Below are 21332 nucleotides of genomic sequence, written 5' to 3'. Positions count from 1 at the left end.
TGCAGCATTCATCAAGTTTGCACCGATTGAAATAAATCTTTCACTTGGCCTACCAGGCTAGAAATAACACTTAGTCAGTAATGAATCATGCAGAAGAAAATACAATTAACTAATATTGAATAATACTTCTCACACTCACATTAAGGATACTAGTTCATGTTTGTGTGTCTGTGTACAAACAAAAACCAGAATTTCTGGTTCTTTTCTTTCCAACAGAAGCAGCAAGTGATCTAGCAGTAGCAGAAATAGATGTACCAGATGTAACAGAAGCAGCAACTAATCTTCCACCTCTTCCCCTACCAGCTCCTCCACCTCTTCCCCTACCACCACTTCTTACAGTTCCTCTACCTCTTACTGATGGTGTGTTCCTTCTTATTTGATATTTCAGCACACAAGGAAGATGGGGCCCTTGGAGTTTGGGTTGTGGTAGTTGATGTACCTGCAGCTTGGGTTGTATTACTTTGACTACCAGCTTGTTTGCATGATTGTGTTGTTCCATTTGACCTTCTCGATTGTGTGCTTGTTTGTCCCTAGTATATGATTGCTAAGTCATTAATCAAGTACTATGAAAACAATGAAAAAAAATTGAATTGGAAGTCATCAAACTTACCCTTAAACTGCATACTGACTTGTTGTGACCAACTTGATGGCAAATTGAACATGACATATTAGCACCCTTCTTTGACAGTTTTCCCCACTTCTTTGGTTCATCTTTGTTGTTTTGTTCTGCATTTTTTTGGCCTACCAGGCATTAGTTTAACTTCAGGAGGCTCAATTGATGGATTGGTAGACTCAGTCCACATTTGCATGCTTGGAATTGGCTGAATATAGTATTAGTAAGCAGCCAGGAAAGTGTCTTTCCTATACCAGTGTTCAACATAGTCTTCTGCTTCCTTCCCAATCTTATAAAAGGCACATATTGCATGTTGACATGGTATACCTCTTAACTGCCATAATCTACAGCTGCATTTTCTTTTTTGCATATCAACATTGTGTCTATACATGCCTTCATTCACTTCAAATCCAGTGTCAGCATTCCACTGTACCAACTTCCTTCCTATTTCTTTGTTTTCCTCTAAAACTAGTCTTGCCATAAGTGATATATCAGAAACCCATGTTTCAACAAACTTGATCATATCAACTTGCCTACTCATCATTTTATGCCTAATTTCTTCAAGCATAGTGATGACAGATTTATGTCTAGGACTTAGTATCTAGGAATTAAATGTTTCACACATGTTGTTTTTTACAACATCACATCTAACCTTCTTATTGAAATATTCCTTACACCAGTATTCTTTATCATAGGACAGTAAACTTTTAAAATACCATTTCCTAATTCATCCAATTTCTTCATTTCTTCTCTTAACTTTACCTGAAAGGAGCCTTAGCACATCTCCAAAACTGCTTCCTTCTCTCCTCTCCCCTCCAAGATTTCTGCCAGTTTGCCCATATGTGTCTTGCACACATTCTTCTTTCAACAAGAGGTAGGAAATCAACAACAACAGATGACAGTCCCTAATAACAACAACAACAGAAAATATTAGTGAGATACATCAGCAAGTGATCTGGCAATAACAATAATAACAAACAAACAACATAATAAATGGATTGCAGTACCTTTTGCATGTCAGACATGATTGTTAAATTTTTACCATTCCTCAACTCTAAGTCTGTTTTGAGATAGTTGATGAACCAACTCCATGAATGTGTAGTCTCTTGATCTACCAAATCCTAAGCAATGGGATACATCTGATTATTTCCATTATTCCCAACAGCTACTAATAATTCACCTTTGCAATCTCCCTTTAGGAAACAACCATCAAAACCTATGATTCTTCTACAACCTGCCATCCATCTCTTCTTTATAGCCTCAAAGCATACATAAAAATATTTAAACAGGTATTTCCAAGGAACTGTTTCTGTATCAGTTCTCACCCAACATGAACTTCCAGGATTGGTGGACTTGATTATGTCAGCATAGTCCAACAACCTTGAAATTTCAAGGTTCTAGTCACCTATAAACTGACTAATTACCTTCATCTTGGCTCTATATATAAGTGATCTTCCTACATACAAACCCCATTTAACCCTTATAACCTCTTGCAACTCATGCACTATGATGTTTGGAGTTGAGATGATTCTATCTTGGAGCTTTCTTGCAATGTACTTGGTTGTGCAAAGTTTGTTCTTGTTCTTTGTTGGGCATTTATGGACATGTATATAAGTCTTCATAGTAAAGTTCCCTGCATCCCTATCCTTGCTAGCAAATATTTGCCACTTATACTTTTCATCCTTACACTTAACTCTTACTCTATCTTTCTCATTAGGTCTAAGCTTTAAAGACACTCTATATTGAATAGCATAGTCAGCAATAGCTTTCCTAAAATCTTCTGCATTATCAAAGATCATGCCCAACTCAAACATCAAAGATCATGCCCAACTCAAACAGAGGAATTTTAGCATCAAAGTCATACTTGATCTTTTGACTTCTTCTTCTAGGAGGAAGATCAACACCAGGTTCAGCAAGTGGGTCTAACACTTCATCACTGTCTACACTCCCAACATCTGAGCTGTCCAAATACTCTTCATCCCCACCTAGCTTTCCAACATATTTATCTTTCTTATTTATCCATATATCTTCAAACCCCTTATCAATTCCAGCCTCACCAAGAATTACCTCTTCTGTAAAAATAAGTTTTTTCCTCTGTTTCCTCTTACTTTGTGATCCAGCATCATTCACATTCTTCTTCAGCCTGTTTCTCTTTACTTCCCTGGCAGCATTCTGACATATCCTAACTCATCATCTATCTCGATGTCATCTTCTTCTTGAATATCTTCAAGGTCATCTTCACCAAAATTTTCATCTTCAAACAGATTTGTATCTATTTCATTTGTGTTGTCATGCTCTGCAACTGCACTCTTTTCAACATTTATATCCTCATCTGAAAATGTATCCCTAGTTTGTTCTGCATTTACATCACTACCCTCAGCAGTATTTACTTCTATATTCTCAACCACACTTATTCCAATACCCTCACCAATATTTACTCCAATACCTTCATCAACGGTCACATTGATACCCCCATCAGTATTTACTTGAATACTCTCATCACCATTTACACCAATGCCCTCAAAAACATTTACACCAATTCCCTCACCAACATGTACACTAACTCCTGGACCACCCCTAATTTCTGTATTAGTTGTAGCTTGGTCACTATCACCAACCTGTGAAGAAGGTAAATATCCCACAGGTACATCCTCCTCTCCAACCTCTAAATTATCTATTACATGACTCACATAGACATCAAAGAGATCCCTATCCTTTAGGTCTTTAATCAAATTTTAGTAGTTGATAGTCATTTTCAATTGGAAAGAACTTATGAGTTTTAGGACATTGAACAAAGGACCCACCAACTGAGTTGTAGCGCATTTCAGGGGTTTCTTTTGTGTAAGACAGAAGCTCGGGCAAAGAAAAATAGCATTTGTCCACCACATGTCCTATTTTTTCACCCTCCCCCACATACTTTCCATCAATAAAGTGACCCACATGATGAAAAATAACATCAATATATTCGTCCATGTGACTCGGTACTGAAAATGACAAAAGAAAACCAGTCAATATTCCCTGAACTTTTTAATTTTCTAGAAGAAAAAAAACCCTAATCTAATAGCACCATAACAAACATATAGCAATAAAACACAAAAATACGTAATCTAAACATACCTTTATGCAATATTCGAAGCCACTTTATAGCTGACTCCCCTTTTCACAAAAACTCCAGTGTCAAAACCCTAGGACGACCTTCCTTCAGGTGATAAATCTTGAACCAATAATCAATTCGAACAAACCACAACTAATCATACTTATAGCCCGTTTGGCCAAGCTTCTAAAATCAGCTTATTTTGAGAAGTGCTTTTCTCAAAAGTACTTTTAAAAAAAGTGCTTTTGGTGAGAAGTAGTTTGTGTTTGGCTAATTAATTTGAAAAGCAGTAATTAGTTGTTTGGCCAAGCTTTTGAAAATTGCTTCTAAGTGTATTTTTCTCCTCAAAAGCACTTTTTTTCCTTCCAAAAGCTTGGCCAAACACCTCAATTTTTGGCCAAAAGCACTTTTGGCCCAAAAAAAAGCTTGGCCAAACAAGCTATTAGTAAGTGAAAGAAATGTTTAATTTTGCAACAAAAATACCGATTGAACCAAGCTTAATCGAAGAGATGAAGATGGGTGGAATTCGGTGAGAGAGAGAGGGAGAGAGTTAGACGGAAGAAACGATGAAATTAACCTTTATGTTTTATGTTTTTAATAAGATGCCTTTTAATTCTTTATTTCTTATTGTTTATCCACGTGTCAGCTTCTTATTCGTTCTTAACACACACGACGGGGGCTGGTGAGGTCGGGTGTTTATTGAGTTCACTTTTTAGTCACGTAAAATGTTTAAGTGAAAAAGGTCTTAGTTGAGGTGGTCAAATGATCGTTGGGGACAACTTAAAGGGATGATTTATGTATTTCCCAAGTCCTATTAGTTGGCACGTTATAATCAATAAATAAATTTACCTTATATAAATTAAAAAATTCACTTATAATATTATTATTTTTTGTATGTAGACATACAAATAAGGAACGTATTTTATACATGTTAATGTTGACTCCAAACCAACGTCTAACATGTAAACTATATATACTTTAAAAATAAGTTAAAGTTGGTGGCCTCCAACCAATATTTTTTTCCCCATCAAACCAATGAATTATCTTGTGGGGTTTTCCCTTTTATTTTTGTCTTGACTATGAATTTTTTTAATTTTCGTGTCATGTTTATTTTGACCATGTAACATGAGGAAAGGTCTTGTCATAAGACAAGCTCAATTAAAAACTTTCATTCCTAAATTTGCTATCTCAAACTAAATTGATAAGGAAATAGTAATTGATTGTAAAATATTGAATGAAGTTGAATATTCTCCTAGCAATTTAAGTTTTATCCATCTATAACATCAAATTATCGAAGCACCGATGAAAGGACATTTTACAATTGCATATCATGTTCAATAAATATAATTTTAGAAAATCTGAATAGATTGTGTTATAATATTATCATTAATTTTTGTATGTCAAGTATATCTTACAAATTAATCTCTCAAAAAAGAAGACAAACAAATAACTCCAGCAATTGAAGGCAAAGCCTGGAGTCCCACTAAGGCATTAGGTAGGAAAAGATGTATTCCTTCATTAAGCTAATTTAATCGGATGAATATTTCATCACTTCAGAAATTTTTATTTTTTTTATATTTATTAAATAACTCTAATATATTCATTAATGGAGTTAAATAACTCTAATATATTCATTAATGGAGTAATATTTATGTAAATTTTATAGTTGTGTATTCAATATATAGGGTACAACCAACAATAAACTTTTTTTTGTTGATTGACGTGTTACACACGTGCATACACTAAAGTTAGTTGTTTAAAAAGTAGGTCCGACAAGTCTGCGCAGGACACTATGACCCAGTCCTTATGTAGTTGAAAATCGAATGTTCGGCATCGTAAGTACAATGAGTAAATTGATTTGGAGAAATATAAGTCCAAAGTCCACCAGCACTAGCATTATGGGTTGATGTTGCCATTAAATTTATAGTTTTATAATACAAAGGCATCCAGGGGATGTAGCTCAGATGGTAGAGCGCTCGCTTAGCATGCGAGAGGTACGGGGATCGATACCCCGCATCTCCAAACTGTCAAAATTCAAAGGGACTAAATAATAAAGCTATGAAAATGGCTCATTAATTGATCGCCAAAAAGGACGAGAGAAAAATAGCCATTTTTCATTTATACGAGAAAAAGACCTTTTTTTTCTTTTATCCTTCTTTCTACTCTTTGTTTTTCCATCAATAGTACAGAATTTGAGAAATGAAAAAAGGGGAAATGGACCTAGAGTAGGTGACTTGCACACCTAGCACATCACTGCCATAATCGACAAAATACTATCAGCAGTTCAAGCTCTCTTGCTTTCAAGTTTCCCAGGAAAAAAAAGGAGACAAAGCAGTTAAAATCCAAGGGTAATAAAAGGCAGGAAAATGGCTCAACAAAATTCCAGTCTCGGAGCTAAGGCCATACATGAGAGGGTGAACACTAAAATACTAGTCACCAAATTTCACTAATTTTTTTATGAAGGTGAATTGATAAGAAAAAGGTGCTTCCATGTGTAATAAAGAAAAAGGGAAGGAGCCCCTAATCCAAGTATAATAGCATAGGGGGTGCAAGAGGAGTTCTTTTTTACTTTAGGCTTGCATCATCCGATCCAAGAGCTGAGCTGTCAGCAGCCAGTGCCTATAGACATTGTTTCTCAAAATCAGAGCTAGCTCTTTAGCTTGCTAATATCATTTAACTTGACAATCCAAGCTAAGCTGTTTTCAGTTCAAATTACTTTCATGCACTCAAAGTCCAAACACTGTCAAAGAAAAGGTCAAAATACTCGTTAAGATCCCTTCTATATTTTTGTTTCTCCTTGAGAATTTATTTCATTCATTGCATATCTTTGCAGAAGAGGAAATCAATTAGAAAGAGCTGTTCATAGAAGGGATCATATTTTGATGCAAGAAGCCAACACCCGATAGTCTACGGTGCAGCTATGTCCTGATGAAGTGCAACAAATAATCAAACAACCGTGCTCTGTCCTGGTGCTTTCTTAATGCTATTTCCCTTCATCAACACTCTCACCTTTTCAACTTCTTCCCATTTTCCTCTATCAGCATAAATATTGGATAACAATACATAGTTACCAGAATTCCATGGTTCAAGTTTAATAAGCTCCTTAAGTGCACATTCGGCCAGCTCCATTTCACCATGAGTGCGACAAGCACTAACCAATGCACCCCATATAGCAGCATTTGGTTCCATAGGCATGGTTTTCACCAGTTTATGAGCCTCCTTTAGACAACCCCCACGACCTAGAAGATCAACCATGCATCCATAATGCTCAAGTGTTGGCTCTATACCATGATTTCCGATCATAGAATCAAATAAATCTCCACCTCTTTGGACCAAACCCGCATGGGCACAACATGCTAAAACGCCCACAAAAGTTGAATCATTAGGTCTCACACCTTCATTTAACATCTCATCAAACAATTCAACTCCCAATTCACCCTTCCCATTAAAAGCACAGTTTGATATCATGGCATTCCAAGAAACTACATTTTTCCGAGGCATGTCCTTGAATAGTGTAAAAGCAGCTTCCAAATCACCAGATTTACCAAAGAAATCAACCAATGCATTGCCAACGGATACAAGATCAGGATAGAGACCCTTAGACTTAACATAAGAGTGAATCCACCTTCCCAAATCAACTTCTCCTAAATGAGCACAGACGGGTAACATCGTAACAGCCGTAGCTTCATCAGGCTCAAACTCACTATTCCTCATTTCAGAGAAAAGTGCCAGTGCCTCCTTCTCCCTCCCATTTTGAGCTAACGACGAAATCATCAAATTCCAAGAAACAACTGTCCTCTCACCCATTTGACTAAACAGACCAAACCCCATATCCACATTCCCGCTTTTACAATAACCCTTAATCATCAAATTCCAAACAATCACATCTCTATGAGACATATCATCAAACACCTTCTCAGCATCCATCATCCTCCCACAACCACAGTACAGTTCAATAATCCCAATCCTTATCGACCCAAATCTCTCAAACCCAAGTGCAAGCACATTCTTTTGTATAGCCCGGCCCAATTTCAGATCCTCGAGATTAGAACAGGATTTAAGTAAAGGGGCGAAAGTGAACTCATCAGGCCAAATGCCACGTCGTTTCATGGTGAAAAATAAGGCGATAGAATTTTGATACGGTCCACATAAGGAGTAGCCTTTGATCATGGAGTTGAAGAGGAAAATGTTGGGGTTGTGAAAATGCTGGAAGACGAGGGATGCGTAAGGCATTTTGTTAAGGGAACCGCAGATGGAAATGAAGTGGGAGAGGAGCTGGTTAGAGTGGTGAAGATGGTGGCGAAGGATGTGGGCATGGATTTGAGTGAGTTGGGTTCGAGACTTGTGGCCGTGGAGTAGCCGGAGAATCCTCCGCTCAACCTCTCGGTTCCCTCTGTTCATATGCACAATTATCCTTGAAAGACAGCTAGTGGAGAGTGGTTGCGAGAGTGCAGCAAGATTCAACCTTTGGCGGGAACTGCCCTATTGTTTGAGAAAGGCTATTCTTGATATTCTTAATAGTAATTCGGCACTGGACTTTAAGAAAAAAAGAAAAGAATAGTTTTGAAATTTATGATTTTAAAAACTTAAGGAGTAAAATTTGTACGGTTATAAAAGTTTCTCAGGATAAAATAGGTAAAATGAAGAGTTTAAAGTTAAATCATTTTCAACTTCTATTTAAACCAATACAATACAAATACCTGTGAGCATTTCATTTCATTTCAAAAGGCCACTTTGTTATCTAAAAATTGAAAGCATTACTACAAAAGGATGTATACAAGAATATCCGGAAACTCAAAAAATGGAAAAGCTAAAAATTGTTTGTCCTTTCAACCAGAGGCGGAGCCAAGATTTCAACTTCATCGGTTCTGGATTATGGAATAACGACTTCAAGTACTAACAACTGGATTCAAAATTTACACATATTTAATAAATTTCTTAATACAAATACATTGTTTGAGCAAAAGCTACTGGGTTCAACCAAACCCGTAGCCGGGCTTCTAGCTCCGCCCCTGCTTTCAACCACTATATTAAACCACAATGTACTTTCTTGTCGAGAACTTCCAGACCTTGGATATTCTTCATTAGCTGGATTTAAACCCAAAATACTACTGTCTTTTTAAGCATATGAAAATAATCTGCATTTTGGATAACAGTGTCACTTCAATCAGCAATGAACAATGGAGATGTCATCTACACTCCAAACCAGCGGTTACAATCATTCATTGGGAAAATTCTGGAGGCTGGTTTGACAAACATAAGACTTGACAAACCGCAACTGCTTGGCTACTACCTAAAATGGAATTTCTCACATTTTAGACCATCCCAAAATAAAGCACACGCCTCGGGCAGATTATCCAGTCCAAGCTATTCTCGCGAGAGATTGATGGCCAAAGTGATCACTTCTTTGAAGTTCCAAAACCCCCAAATCCCATCATAGTTGCAACTTCAGGGTCTATTTCAGGTTTCTCCTCTGCAGCCTTCTCTTTCTGGATATCAATAGAAATAACCGAAGTAACCATCAAAGGAAGTTTGTTAGAGAAAACACTGCAGAGAGAGGGCGAGGGTGTAACGGATAGAGAGAAAAGTGTAAGACCAACATCTGCGTTATTATATCAGTACCAAAGTCTACCAAACCTAACATCCAAAAGTAAGCTTCACAAACCTTCTTCTCTTTCTTCTTTTCTCGACGTTGACGTTTCCTTTCTTCCTCTTCCTGCTGTTGTTTCAACAATCGCTCCTCAAAATCTACAAATAAAAGGACAGATGGTCAATAGCAGTCCTATATGTGCATCCTGGTCTTTTACCCACTAAAATAAAGCACACACGGAACAAATTAAACAAGTCATACTGAAACGTGCAACATAGAAAAAGGAAAAAACATCAATGGTTGTTATTACTACATACAAGGTACTCAACCAATAAATGCATTAACTGTTCGTTAAGCTAGGAGACTGATTATCAATCCCTCTATTTTTCTAGTAAGATCTCTACCTTGCACAGTAAAGCTTCCTGTATCTTTACGCTTCTTGGATGCCTCAAATCGTTGTTGGACCTGAGAATCATGAAATAAAAGATTATTAAGGAATAAAATTTGAGTTGCAAATGAATTTCAATAGGTATATTTTCATCTATAGTCTACAACATTGAGCAAGGATAGTTTCAATGCTTTCATTGTGCCCACCTATAGCACACCCAATATGCAATTTTATCCTGAAAATACTAGGTTTTTCTTTTGGATTAACCATCTCCTTTTTTTTTTTTCTTTCCCAAGTTAACATGTCATATGAAGTCAACTAAATTTCAATTTATCCGAGTCTATTCCTTGTGCAGTTGTCAATACAGAATAGAAACTATACTTTCTTGCCAATAAATTATATTCAAACCACCTGTTCTAAAGAGGATCTTTCTACCCGCATAGACATACCCAAAGCTCGTTGATCTGAAAAAACATAACACATCAATTGAGTTTGAGCATAAACCATTGAAGTAGCACTTAGTAAGAAAATAAAAGGCCACAGAGGCAAAGTGCAGCTACAAGTAAGAAGTTAAGTTTGTGCGATATGACATACGTTTTTTCCCATTGATATGGTCTAAGTAGTTCGCAGAATCCTTCACCACACATTCACATACTGGGCAATAATATCCAGCCTGCAAAGCAACAAATTACATCATTTTATATGTAGTAAGAGAAAAAATCATGCCATGCCAAGAAACATAAATCTTAGTTACCACTAAAGAAGCCACAGTAAGGTGTTTCAAGCCATGACGTGCACAAAAAGTTGCAAAACAAGTTTCTTATCCATAAACTATATTATAATGCACCCATAATACCTTATGTTCAGCAACAATGTAGAAATTGCCTGATTTACAAAATGTACCAGAACTGCGAGAACTCTAATTGCAAAAAAAAAACTCTAGGCATCTACCTGCCATTCAGTTCTAGATTGAATGAATTCTACAACAAACATCAAAATGGAGCATCGTCTCCCTAAGGAAAAACCCTCTGGAGTACTACTTCAAAAGGTTGATAAGTATCTGGGAAACTGCATTACACACAGTTCGGGAACTCCAAAGAAGGCAGACTAGCACTAAAAAAAGAAAAGGATTCCCCAATTTAGAAGATCATTTCATGGAATTTGCACGTTTATTTGGTGCTATACTCGTTACTCCACTATCTGGACCATGTCCTTGCTGCTTGCTAACAACAAAGTGAAACAACAAATACAGAAGAAGAGAATTGCATCCATACAATTAGGTATAAACATGTAAATGAAAAGCCCATTGAAAATACCTGCTGACTTAATGGTGCAATTGGAGTAACCACCTGCCAGAAAATCAATAACGCACAAATGAGACATCGACAAAAACATAGAAATACATGAACGACATGTGCTAACATCGAATTATTTCAACAAGCTGAATTCAGAAACTACAAGCAAAAACATGTTAGCAAGCATCGACATTCAAGATCTCAGGGGAGGAAAGGCAACAAGGAGGGAACCTTCCACCGCATGGCAAATAATCAGCAACTGTTGAAATATGTGAAAGGAGAAACTTCAAAAGGCGGGAGGCACTAACCACAGTCAATGCAAATAAAACAATTAGAAACTCACATAAACTTCTATTAATCACTGTATTCCTTTTTTTTTTAAATAAAGGAATTATCATTAATAAGCATCACGAAGATGCAGAGCAAAAGATACAAAAACTACAATGCTGCTTGATGGTGTCTGCTCGTATACAAAAATTAATCTATAGCTACAGAGCAGACATGATCCAAAAAGTTCTCACAGGTAGATACAGGGGCCTGATTGAGCCAACTAAATACATTCAGTAAGCATTCGCCTTTAAGAACATGACAAGGTGTTGAGATCCCATCAAAACATCTGCTATTTCTTTCACTCCAGATGCACCAAATAATAGCAGCAGGCACAAATCAGAAAAATTCCTCTCTATATTCCTCTCATACACAACTCAGAAAATTAAGAAAAGAGCCTTCAATTTGCACTGACGGATGAAAGCTTCGTAATAACTACAGAGATAGGGATGACGGGATAAAAGAGGAGAAGTGGTGTCATACCTGAGTCTTTCCCAAACGAGATTCGAGGTCCACTTGATAATCTCTTGGTTTCAAGGGCTTCCTTTGTACTGGAGGTCCTCTTGCTGCACCAAAATTGATTACAGTTTCAATCATGTAAAACTCTAGGCTCCTAGGTTTCTACTTTCATTCTCTATGGGTACATCATCAATAAATCAGTTACACATCCATTCCAAACTAGTTGGGATTGACTAAAAAAATCCTCTATGTTCATCCTACACTATTCTGGTACATTTCAATCCTAAAGAAAGTAATTTATATTTTAGGCAAATTTGAGATTCTCTACATCTCACACATATGAGTACACTAGCATACAGGTCTCTAGCCAAACTAAAAAGACAAATAAACAAAATCATCCAAATTAAATCAAAATGAAGAAATTCTGAAATGACAACTAGTAATGTCTTACACTTAGATTTCCGACCATCAGCCTCCTGCATCAAATTACAAATCAACCTTATCACTTAACAAGTAAATAACTAAAACATGAAAATGGAAGATAATTTATGAGATTTAAAGACCTTCTCTTCGCGTTCACGAGCACGCTGCAAATACTCTTCTTTGTCGAACTTCTTTCGAAAAGTATTATCAACTCCAACAACCTGCATTTTTATCCATTAAAGGTAGCAAGCAGCTTACATCAGTAAAACAATGCAAAGGCATAGGAAAGAAAAAACTGGAGAAGGATAAAGAGAAGAGCTAAGATTACATTATTGCTGGATTGATCCATTGCTACGGGAATTCGACCTGGACTCGCAAGTTCAGAACAAGTTGCGAAATCGACAAAGAATGAATATCCAATTATAAAAAATTTCGAATGTTGATTTAGATCACTACTACTGTAAAATGGAATGGAAGAATGACCATGCAAACCCTAGGTCCGATTTTGTGTTTTTCAAGAAGGAATAACGGAAAGAGGAGAGTTTTTGTTCCACGGCTCTGAAAACGAAAAATCGATGAATGTATGTAAGGGTATTCGTGGTTCTGTTTGAATGGTTTTTTCCTAAAAATAAACCAAATCAAGTATGTCCTTCTTTCAAATATTATAATTAAGGGTGCGCATTCGATTTATCAATTCAATCTTGACCCTTATTGATAATTACTTATCGATTATCGATTTGTACATATGCTTATCGTTATCGTTTCAATAAGGTTTCGATTTTTTCAATTTCGATTTATTGATTTTGGGGGCTTATAGAATTACACCAATAAGAAAATTTGCGGGATTCCACGGAAAGTATATCGCTATAAACGCGCCTAACTAATATGGACAAAAAGAAGCTAAAATAAGACGAACACCATTTATAATATAAAAATTGTGTCAACAAGCACATGCAACAAAACTAAAGTAAGGGATCAAATGTATGCCACCAACACTCCAACGGTATAAAAAAACAAAACAAAACAAAACACATCATCACGGCTAATTCTGTTTTCCATTAATTTGAACTTCATTCCCTTGATCTTTAAATATGATCATTCCTTAAATGTGGTAGAGGAAATAATAGGGTAAGGGACTTAGGGTAAAGGAAAGGGTATAGATTAGGGAAAATAATATTGTATAGCCGCTTTCAAAATAGTAGCGGAATATATATACATTCTGTATGTTATATTAATCTACACAAATAGGTAATTACTCATTTAACAAGTGTCTACCCTAAGTTCCCCCTTAGGGGGTTGGTTGGCCCTTAGTTCCCGTACCTTTAACGTACGTACCTTTACGTACGTTTAGTACCCTACTTATCGATTATCGATTTGTACATATGCTTATCGTTATCGTTTCAATAAGGTTTCGATTTTTTCAATTTCGATTTATTGATTTTGGGGGCTTATAGAATTACACCAATAAGAAAATTTGCGGGATTCCACGGAAAGTATATCGCTATAAACGCGCCTAACTAATATGGACAAAAAGAAGCTAAAATAAGACGAACACCATTTATAATATAAAAATTGTGTCAACAAGCACATGCAACAAAACTAAAGTAAGGGATCAAATGTATGCCACCAACACTCCAACGGTATAAAAAAACAAAACAAAACAAAACACATCATCACGGCTAATTCTGTTTTCCATTAATTTGAACTTCATTCCCTTGATCTTTAAATATGATCATTCCTTAAATGTGGTAGAGGAAATAATAGGGTAAGGGACTTAGGGTAAAGGAAAGGGTATAGATTAGGGAAAATAATATTGTATAGCCGCTTTTAAAATAGTAGCGGAATATATATACATTCTGTATGTTATATTAATCTACACAAATAGGTAATTACTCATTTAACAAGTGTCTACAGTCTAGGGGTGTGTATTCGATTTATCGATTCGATTTTGACCCTTATCGATAATTACTTATCGATTATCGATTTGTACATATGCTTATCGTTATCGTTTCAATAAGGTTTCGATTTTTTCGATTTCGATTTCGATAACAAATAATCGATTCGATTTATCGATAAACCGATTCGAATGCACACCCCTAATTATAACCAAATCAAACCAATTAAGTCGGTTTTTTCTCGATTCGATTTATGTCGGGTTTTGTCGGTTTTTCGGTTTTTTCAGTTATTTGTCGGTTTTTTCTTAAATATAAAACATACATTCCCAAACACATATTCCGGCGATCATATTTTCAACGTAACACTATCAAATCAATTGCCCTTTGAAAAATCTATTATTTACCAAGATATATTGATGATAATTGAATCAAATAGTAATGAATAATTTAAGGACTCAATTAAAAATATATTATTTTAACACGAAATGGATTCTTATATTAACAAAAGAAAACTACCAATCAAACTAGAATGTAAAGGTAAAGAACTATACTAAAAGTGCAAACTATTAACATTTGCCATTAAATTTTTGAAATTTTGTATAAAAATATACATATATATAGGTGTAATAATAAATTTGAAATAGCTACTCCTATAGTCGGTTTGGTTCGGTTTTTTCTGATTAAAACCAAAACCAAACCAAATTTGATCGGTTTTTAAAATTCAAAACTAAAACCAAACCAAACCAAACCAAAAAGTATCGGATTTTTTTTGGTCGGTTTGATTTGATTTTCGGTTTGGTTCGATTTTTCGGGTTTTTGTGAACACCCCTAAATGTATGATTCTCGCTTCGGGTGCGAGAGGTCGCGAGTTCTATTCTCGCAAACGCCCCGCGTTCTTTAAGCATTTTCCCAATGGATAATGAGATCTATTTCATAAGCTGCTTTCGGCGTTCAAGCCCGTTAGTATTGGCCTACTATAGATTTTCTAGATGTGATTCTAATAATGTTTTGTATTTTTCTTTGGCGAAATAAATAAATGATTTTTTTAAGTTGTTCTCAACAATCACACAAACATTCATTGATCATTTTGACATTTTAAGTGTCTATTATGTGTGTCTTGTAAACACCTTGCGCTGACATGGCAAATCAATCGTGTCTCATTAAAAACTGAGCGCATGAGGACTTCAATTACGTTGTTTTCTTTTTCTTTTCAGTTTAACTTATTTTTATGTATGGCCCACACCACTTTTTTTTCCTCCAAATTATTTCCACCTTCTACCCCAAAAATTTCTTCCACCAACTAACCATCCTCTAGTATCGACAATCCCAACTGTTTAGCAAAGCCCAAGGTTGACAAACAATAACCAGTAAAAAATAAGTGGATTTTACCCTATTTCATCATGTTCAATAATTAAAACTCTGATATTTATTGAAACTGGGGAAGATTTTGCTTAATTGGTGAACCGACCCAGATAAAAGGGTTCATAGGAAGCAGAATGGATATTGAAGATCCATTTAATTGACACGAGGTAGAGCTTCGAATGGATATGGATCTGTCATTATTGATCTTAACTTTGGGTTTCTGCTTTTGTTATTCGAGAAGACAACAATGGCTGGCTCCTTACTGATACTTCTCAACCAAAAGTGTTCGAGACCATACTCTACTTGAGGTTCTTGTTTTCATACGGTTGTTATGAAGATAGCAATGGCTCTTTGCTAAAGGGTGGCATACTGATTTGATAAAGCAAACCTGATCTTTTTGTTGGACTCAAGTCCAACACTCCGCTAATACAACTTATTGAATTTTATTCTTGATATTAAAAATGAAAGCAAAGCTCTTACTGGGAACATGTAGAAGAAGAAAAACCGAAAGAAGAAACGGGGAAGGATTATCAGGATAAGAACTACAAATAGGAGTGGAGAAGAGAATGAACTTTCTTTTCCGTGGAAGATGAAGCTTTTGTGAAGGGGGAGGGGGGGGGGATTATTTTTTAATTTTTTCTGGATTTGTAGTTACATGTGACAATATTTTTGTCTAAAATTACACGTGTCGTTACTTCATTGGCTCGTTTGACATGTCAATAGCAAGTGTATAACACGCAAGGTTGCTGACTTGGTCGAATGTTTACAAGATATACTTAATATCCATTTGAAGTGTCAAAATGTTAAAGGGGTCAGTTGAGGTATTTGCTTGGTCGTTGAGGACAACTTAAATGGACCATTTACATATTCCGCCTTTTTCTTACTTTATGAAAGAAGGTTTCAATATGTAAACTCAAAATGTATGTGTTTTACCAATATCTTTGTTGTATTATTTTACTTATTTTTTATTCACTTAGTCCAGGTAAATGTTGTTGCTTCAATGTCAACTCAAATACAAGTTTTATGTGACAATAATTGTGTTGTATTATTCACTTAATTACTTAATGATTTTTCATATAATCAAAGCAAATGTTATTGCTTCAAAGTTGTCTAAATATAAAGAGTCAAAGACATGCAGACTATTTGAAAATATAACTGTAAAGGTCAAAATGAGCCATAAGAGAATTTAGCATAAAATGACATTAAGAAAAATAATGCGGTCGAGGTCGGCTAGTAAATAGTGGGACTCGTAGCCGGGCAGTTAACAATGGTCGAGGTCGAGCACTAAGGACAGAGCACCAACGGCTAGTTTTTGTAATAGGATATTACAAAGAATATTCTCTGCACTTGTACTATTATGGTTGATTAGGGATACGTCCCATATAAATAGAAAAGGAGATAAGGGAATAGGGCATGCAATATTTATTTTTGATAAGAAGACTTTTCAGAAGAAGACTCTCTATCTAGAAAAGACACAAACTCTACCTTTTTACTAAGATTCTATCGTCCATTATTTCATACTTTTCCATCAGATTCGAGAATAGTTCCAATATTCAAGTATTTGTCTGCCATTCATCACTATCAGAAAGAAGAAGAATCCACCTCATTCAATATTGTGAAATATTTTTCTTATTTACATAAATGCCATTTATTGGTATTTATTGCTTGATGTTCCTCTACTATCGCTCAAACCCTTCGGAATATTAAATGCGCACTGTTTTTAATTCCCCACCAGCATTATCCCACGCATTTCACATTAACTAGTTCTAAATTTAGAAATATTGTTATTAACTAGGTTTAACCCTTTATTATATAAGATTTAATAGTTTAACCGAAAGTTTATGCTTTTGGGTCAAATAATTTTGGCGCCATCTGTGGGAATTTCCTAGTTAAATTTTTAGTTACTTCTAGATCTATAACTATCACGGGTTGTTGACAGAAAAAAACACAGAATAAAACTCCTTTTTCCTTGTACACACAGATCTGACATGCCAAGTAATGGAGAAGAAAGACTGAGGGTAGTGGCCGACCTCACCACCAATCTTTTGAACATCGTCAATGAGGTTTCTGAGACAGAAGGCGAAGACATAACGCCTAATGCCTCTCCCAGGCGAGGTGGGTCCCCTCTCCCTTATGGCAGTATCGCAACATCCCGCAGCAAAGGAGCCTCCACGTCCACGACGTAAGAGACACCACCAGCGGTGAAAAAGCTCCTTGAGGCTTGGCTAACTGACACGCTAACTAGCATCCTCCACAAGCCCGCTCAGGATACCAGTCATAAAAAATGCGAGGACTCGTGTTGCACCGACTACGGCCGAGCAGCATGGCCTTTGCCCCCCTCCAATAACAGGTACTACTCACACTTTTAATAATGCAGGTGACGATACCCTCACAGCCATTTTGAAAAAAAATGAAGGAAATGGAGAACGAGAACAAAATGCTTCGAGACCAAATGAGGGAGCACCAAGAAAGGTTCTACAAAATACCGGGTGCCCCGAAACTCTTGCCGAAGAGAGATGCGGGCCGGTTTGTCGAGCAACCATACAGTGATGAGCCGCCCCGCATACCACACCAAAAAAATTCAAAATGACGCTGTATCTGAAAATATATGATGGAACGATCGATCCCGAAAATCATGTAACTCACTATGTCACCGCTGTAAAAGGCAATGGCCTCGCCAAGAAACAAGTATCCTCCGTCTTGTTGAAAAACATCGGCGAGACACTCACTGAAGGAGGCGGAGGCTAGAGTGAATGATATATTCGCTATCAAACAATCGCCCGAAGAAGGATTGAGGGACTTCCTCGCCCGGTTCAACCGAGTAAGAATGACCTTGCCAAATGTATCAGAGGGAATGGTCGTCGCAGCTTTCCAAAATGGACTGAGCAGGAACGGTTTAAGGGCGACCAGAAAGTTATTGATCTAACTCATGAAATATCCTGCGACCACTTGGGATGGAATACATAACACATATTGTGCCGAGGTCCGAGTAGACGAGGACGATTTGAATGGGCCAACCCATCGATTGACCTCGGTACAAGCCGAATCCAGGAAAGATCGAAGAAATGATATCAGAAGGGACCTCGTATCTTCACGACTCAACCGAGAACGACATCAGCCATATGTCAGAAGCGCTCGCCCTCTCCTGCCACGAAGAGGGCCCACCTAGATCAAAGATAGGGACTCACCGGAACGAGAGAGGCATGCCCCCTTTGCTATCCGTTCATAATTTTTGTATGTCACCTTCATAAATAGTCTACGCATTGGAGAAGCTCGGACCAAAAGTAAAGTGGCCACAAAATATGAGATCGGATCCAAGCACCAGAAAGTCAGACGCCCTCTGCGAGTTCCACCAAGAGTGAGGTCATAAAACTGAGGACTGCATCGCCCTAAGGGAGGAGGTCGTAAATATGCTTCACAAAGGACACCTCAAAGAATTGTTGAGCGACCGGGGGAGGACCAACTTTGCCTGAGGACGTGAATAGCATCAAGGATCGTCGAAACCGCCCTCCCCGACCCGTACTATTCCGACGACGACGCTTCTATTTATAGCGTAAAGTTCACCACGACCCATAAGCTCAAACGGTCAATCACTCACGAAAGATACGACAAACTCGAAGAAAGTATCATCTTCAATAAGTCAGATACCCACGGTTTGGTTTTCCCTCATTATGATGCCCTTGTTATCACTTTACGAATATTAGATACAGATGTGAGACGCATTATGGTGGGCGATGGAGCGGCGCGTGCATTATCCACCCTCGAGTACTTGAACAAATGAAACTTGAGGATAAGATAGTGTCGCGTTGCATCACGCTAACAGGTTTTAACAATGCAGTTGAACGAATAGCTAGAGAAATCACACTCCCCGTCCTACCCGGCAACATCACTCTAGAAACCACATTCCACATCATAGACAGGACATGGCATACAACGCTATAATAGGGCGACCATGGATACACGCCATGGGGGTCATCTCTCCAGCTTGTACCAAGTCATCAAATTTCCAACCCCATGGGGAATATTCAGCATACGAGGAGAACAACACACATCTCAAGAATGCTACCGCATCACCCTGGATTGTACGACCACTCAACAAATGAAGGGCAAAGCAAAAGAAGCATGGCAGTTAACAGGGCCGAGATCGAGCAGCGATAAAAGGGAAGACGTCATCAAAGAACCCCAAAACAGTGGAAGCTGCAGAATTGACCATAGAAGACTTCGACCCCGCTAAACTTGATGACAACGACCACAACAAGAAAGCTTACATCGGCTGCAAGTTTTAAGAACCAGGTAAATTCCGTCAATTCTTAACTAATAATGCGGACTTGTTTGCTTTTTGCCATGCAGATATGCCAGGTATCCCGAAGGAGATCGCTACACACAAACCGAACATCGACCTCTTCCACCCCCACCCCCTCCCGGTGAGGCAGTTTAGGTGGAAGTTCAATTACTCAATAAACGATGCCGTGTGCGAGGAGGTCGAAAAATTACTGGAAAATGGCTCCATGGGGGAGTCAAAATACCCCCAATGGGTTGCCAATGTGGTCATGGTGAAGAAGAATAATGGAAAGTGGCAAACGTGCGTGGACTTCACAAATTTAAATAAAGCATGCCCTAAAATATACATTTCCATTACCTCATATCGACCAGCTCATCGATGCAACGACCGAGCATGAACTGCTAAGTTTTTTAGACGCCTACTCAGGATACAAATCAGATACTCATGGAAGATGAGGATCAGGATAAAACCACTTTCATCACCCATCAAGGAACGTACTACTACAGAATTATGCCTTACGGACTGAAAAACGCAGGGGCGATTTAACAAAGGTTGGTGACCAAAATGTTCAAGGATCAACTCGGAAAGACTATAGAAGTCTTCATAGACGACATGTTGGTCAAATCCAAAAGCAGAGAAGATTACATCGACCACTTGAAAGAAGCCTTCGACATACTCTGGCGATACAGAATGAAATTAAACCCCGAAAAGTGTGCATTCGGCATGACCTCAGGAAAATTCTTGGGTTTCCTAGTGTCACAGTGAGGCATCGAGGTCAACCCCGACCAAGTCAAAGACATAGAAGGAATACCAGAGCACTTAAGCACCAAAAAACAAGTTCAGAGGCTGATTGGCCGTATCACCGCCCTGTCAAGATTCATCTCGCGATCGTCCGATAGATGCCACAAATTTTTCGGCGTACTCAAAAAGGATAACAGCTTCCAATGAACCCCTGAGTGCGCCCAAGCCCTGAAGAAGTTAAAGGCTTACTTGTCATCACCGGCGCTGCTTTCCAAATTGGAACCTGGAAAACGCCTCTTCGTCTACCTTGCTGTATCCGAAGTAGCAATGAGTGTGGTCCTGGTCCGAGAAGATAAACGTACGCAATCTCCCATCTACACATTAGCAAAACATTAGTCGACGCCTAGACGAGGTACCCCCACCTCGAAAAAATGGCCCTGACCTTGGTCGTAGCTTCACGAAAGCTTAGACCCAACTTTCAGTGCGACCCCATATCGGTAGTCATAACTTTTCCCTTGAGAAGTATTTTGCATAAACTCGAGCTATCGGGCAGGTTAACCAAATGGACCATAGAATTAAGCGAGCATGATATCACATATCAACCACAAGCGGCGATAAAGTCACAAGTCCTTGCTGACTTCAGCGCAAAAATAATGCCCGAAGTCGAAAAAGAAGCCGCCATGCTTCTCCCAAACACAAGATTTATGGATTTTGTACACCGACGACACTTCTAATGCGTCAAAGTATGGACTAGGACTCATACTCGAAGTCCCAACAGGCGAAGTGATTCACCAGTCCATAAGGTGCCCGGACATGACTAACAACGAGGCCGAGTATGAGGCCGTGATTGCACGATTAAGGCT

The 21332-nt window shown here is 37.7% G+C and overlaps 2 protein-coding genes and 1 non-coding gene across 3 annotated transcripts; 1 reads left to right on the top strand and 2 right to left on the bottom strand.

Annotated features, from left to right (window-relative positions):
- On the top strand, positions 5657-5729 carry TRNAA-AGC. Its single transcript has one exon. It is a non-coding gene; the product is annotated as a tRNA-Ala (tRNA).
- Positions 5905-8238, bottom strand: LOC109222881 (pentatricopeptide repeat-containing protein At1g09190). Its single transcript, XM_019387180.1, has one exon. The coding sequence runs from the start codon at positions 8106-8108 to the stop codon at positions 6654-6656; it is 1455 nt and encodes a 484-aa protein (XP_019242725.1). The 5' UTR covers positions 8109-8238; the 3' UTR covers positions 5905-6653.
- LOC109222870 (zinc finger matrin-type protein 2-like) lies at positions 8450-12775 on the bottom strand. Its single transcript, XM_019387170.1, has 10 exons — positions 12518-12775; positions 12330-12410; positions 12218-12242; positions 11791-11873; positions 11002-11034; positions 10280-10358; positions 10097-10149; positions 9702-9762; positions 9373-9455; positions 8450-9196 (listed from the first exon to the last, which is right to left on the bottom strand). The coding sequence occupies exons 1-10, from the start codon at positions 12536-12538 to the stop codon at positions 9107-9109; spliced, it is 609 nt and encodes a 202-aa protein (XP_019242715.1). The 5' UTR covers positions 12539-12775; the 3' UTR covers positions 8450-9106.

This window comes from Nicotiana attenuata, chromosome 1 (assembly GCF_001879085.1).
Source record: "Nicotiana attenuata strain UT chromosome 1, NIATTr2, whole genome shotgun sequence".
NCBI lineage: Eukaryota > Viridiplantae > Streptophyta > Magnoliopsida > Solanales > Solanaceae > Nicotiana > Nicotiana attenuata.
This window is presented reverse-complemented; position numbering and strand designations above follow the sequence as displayed.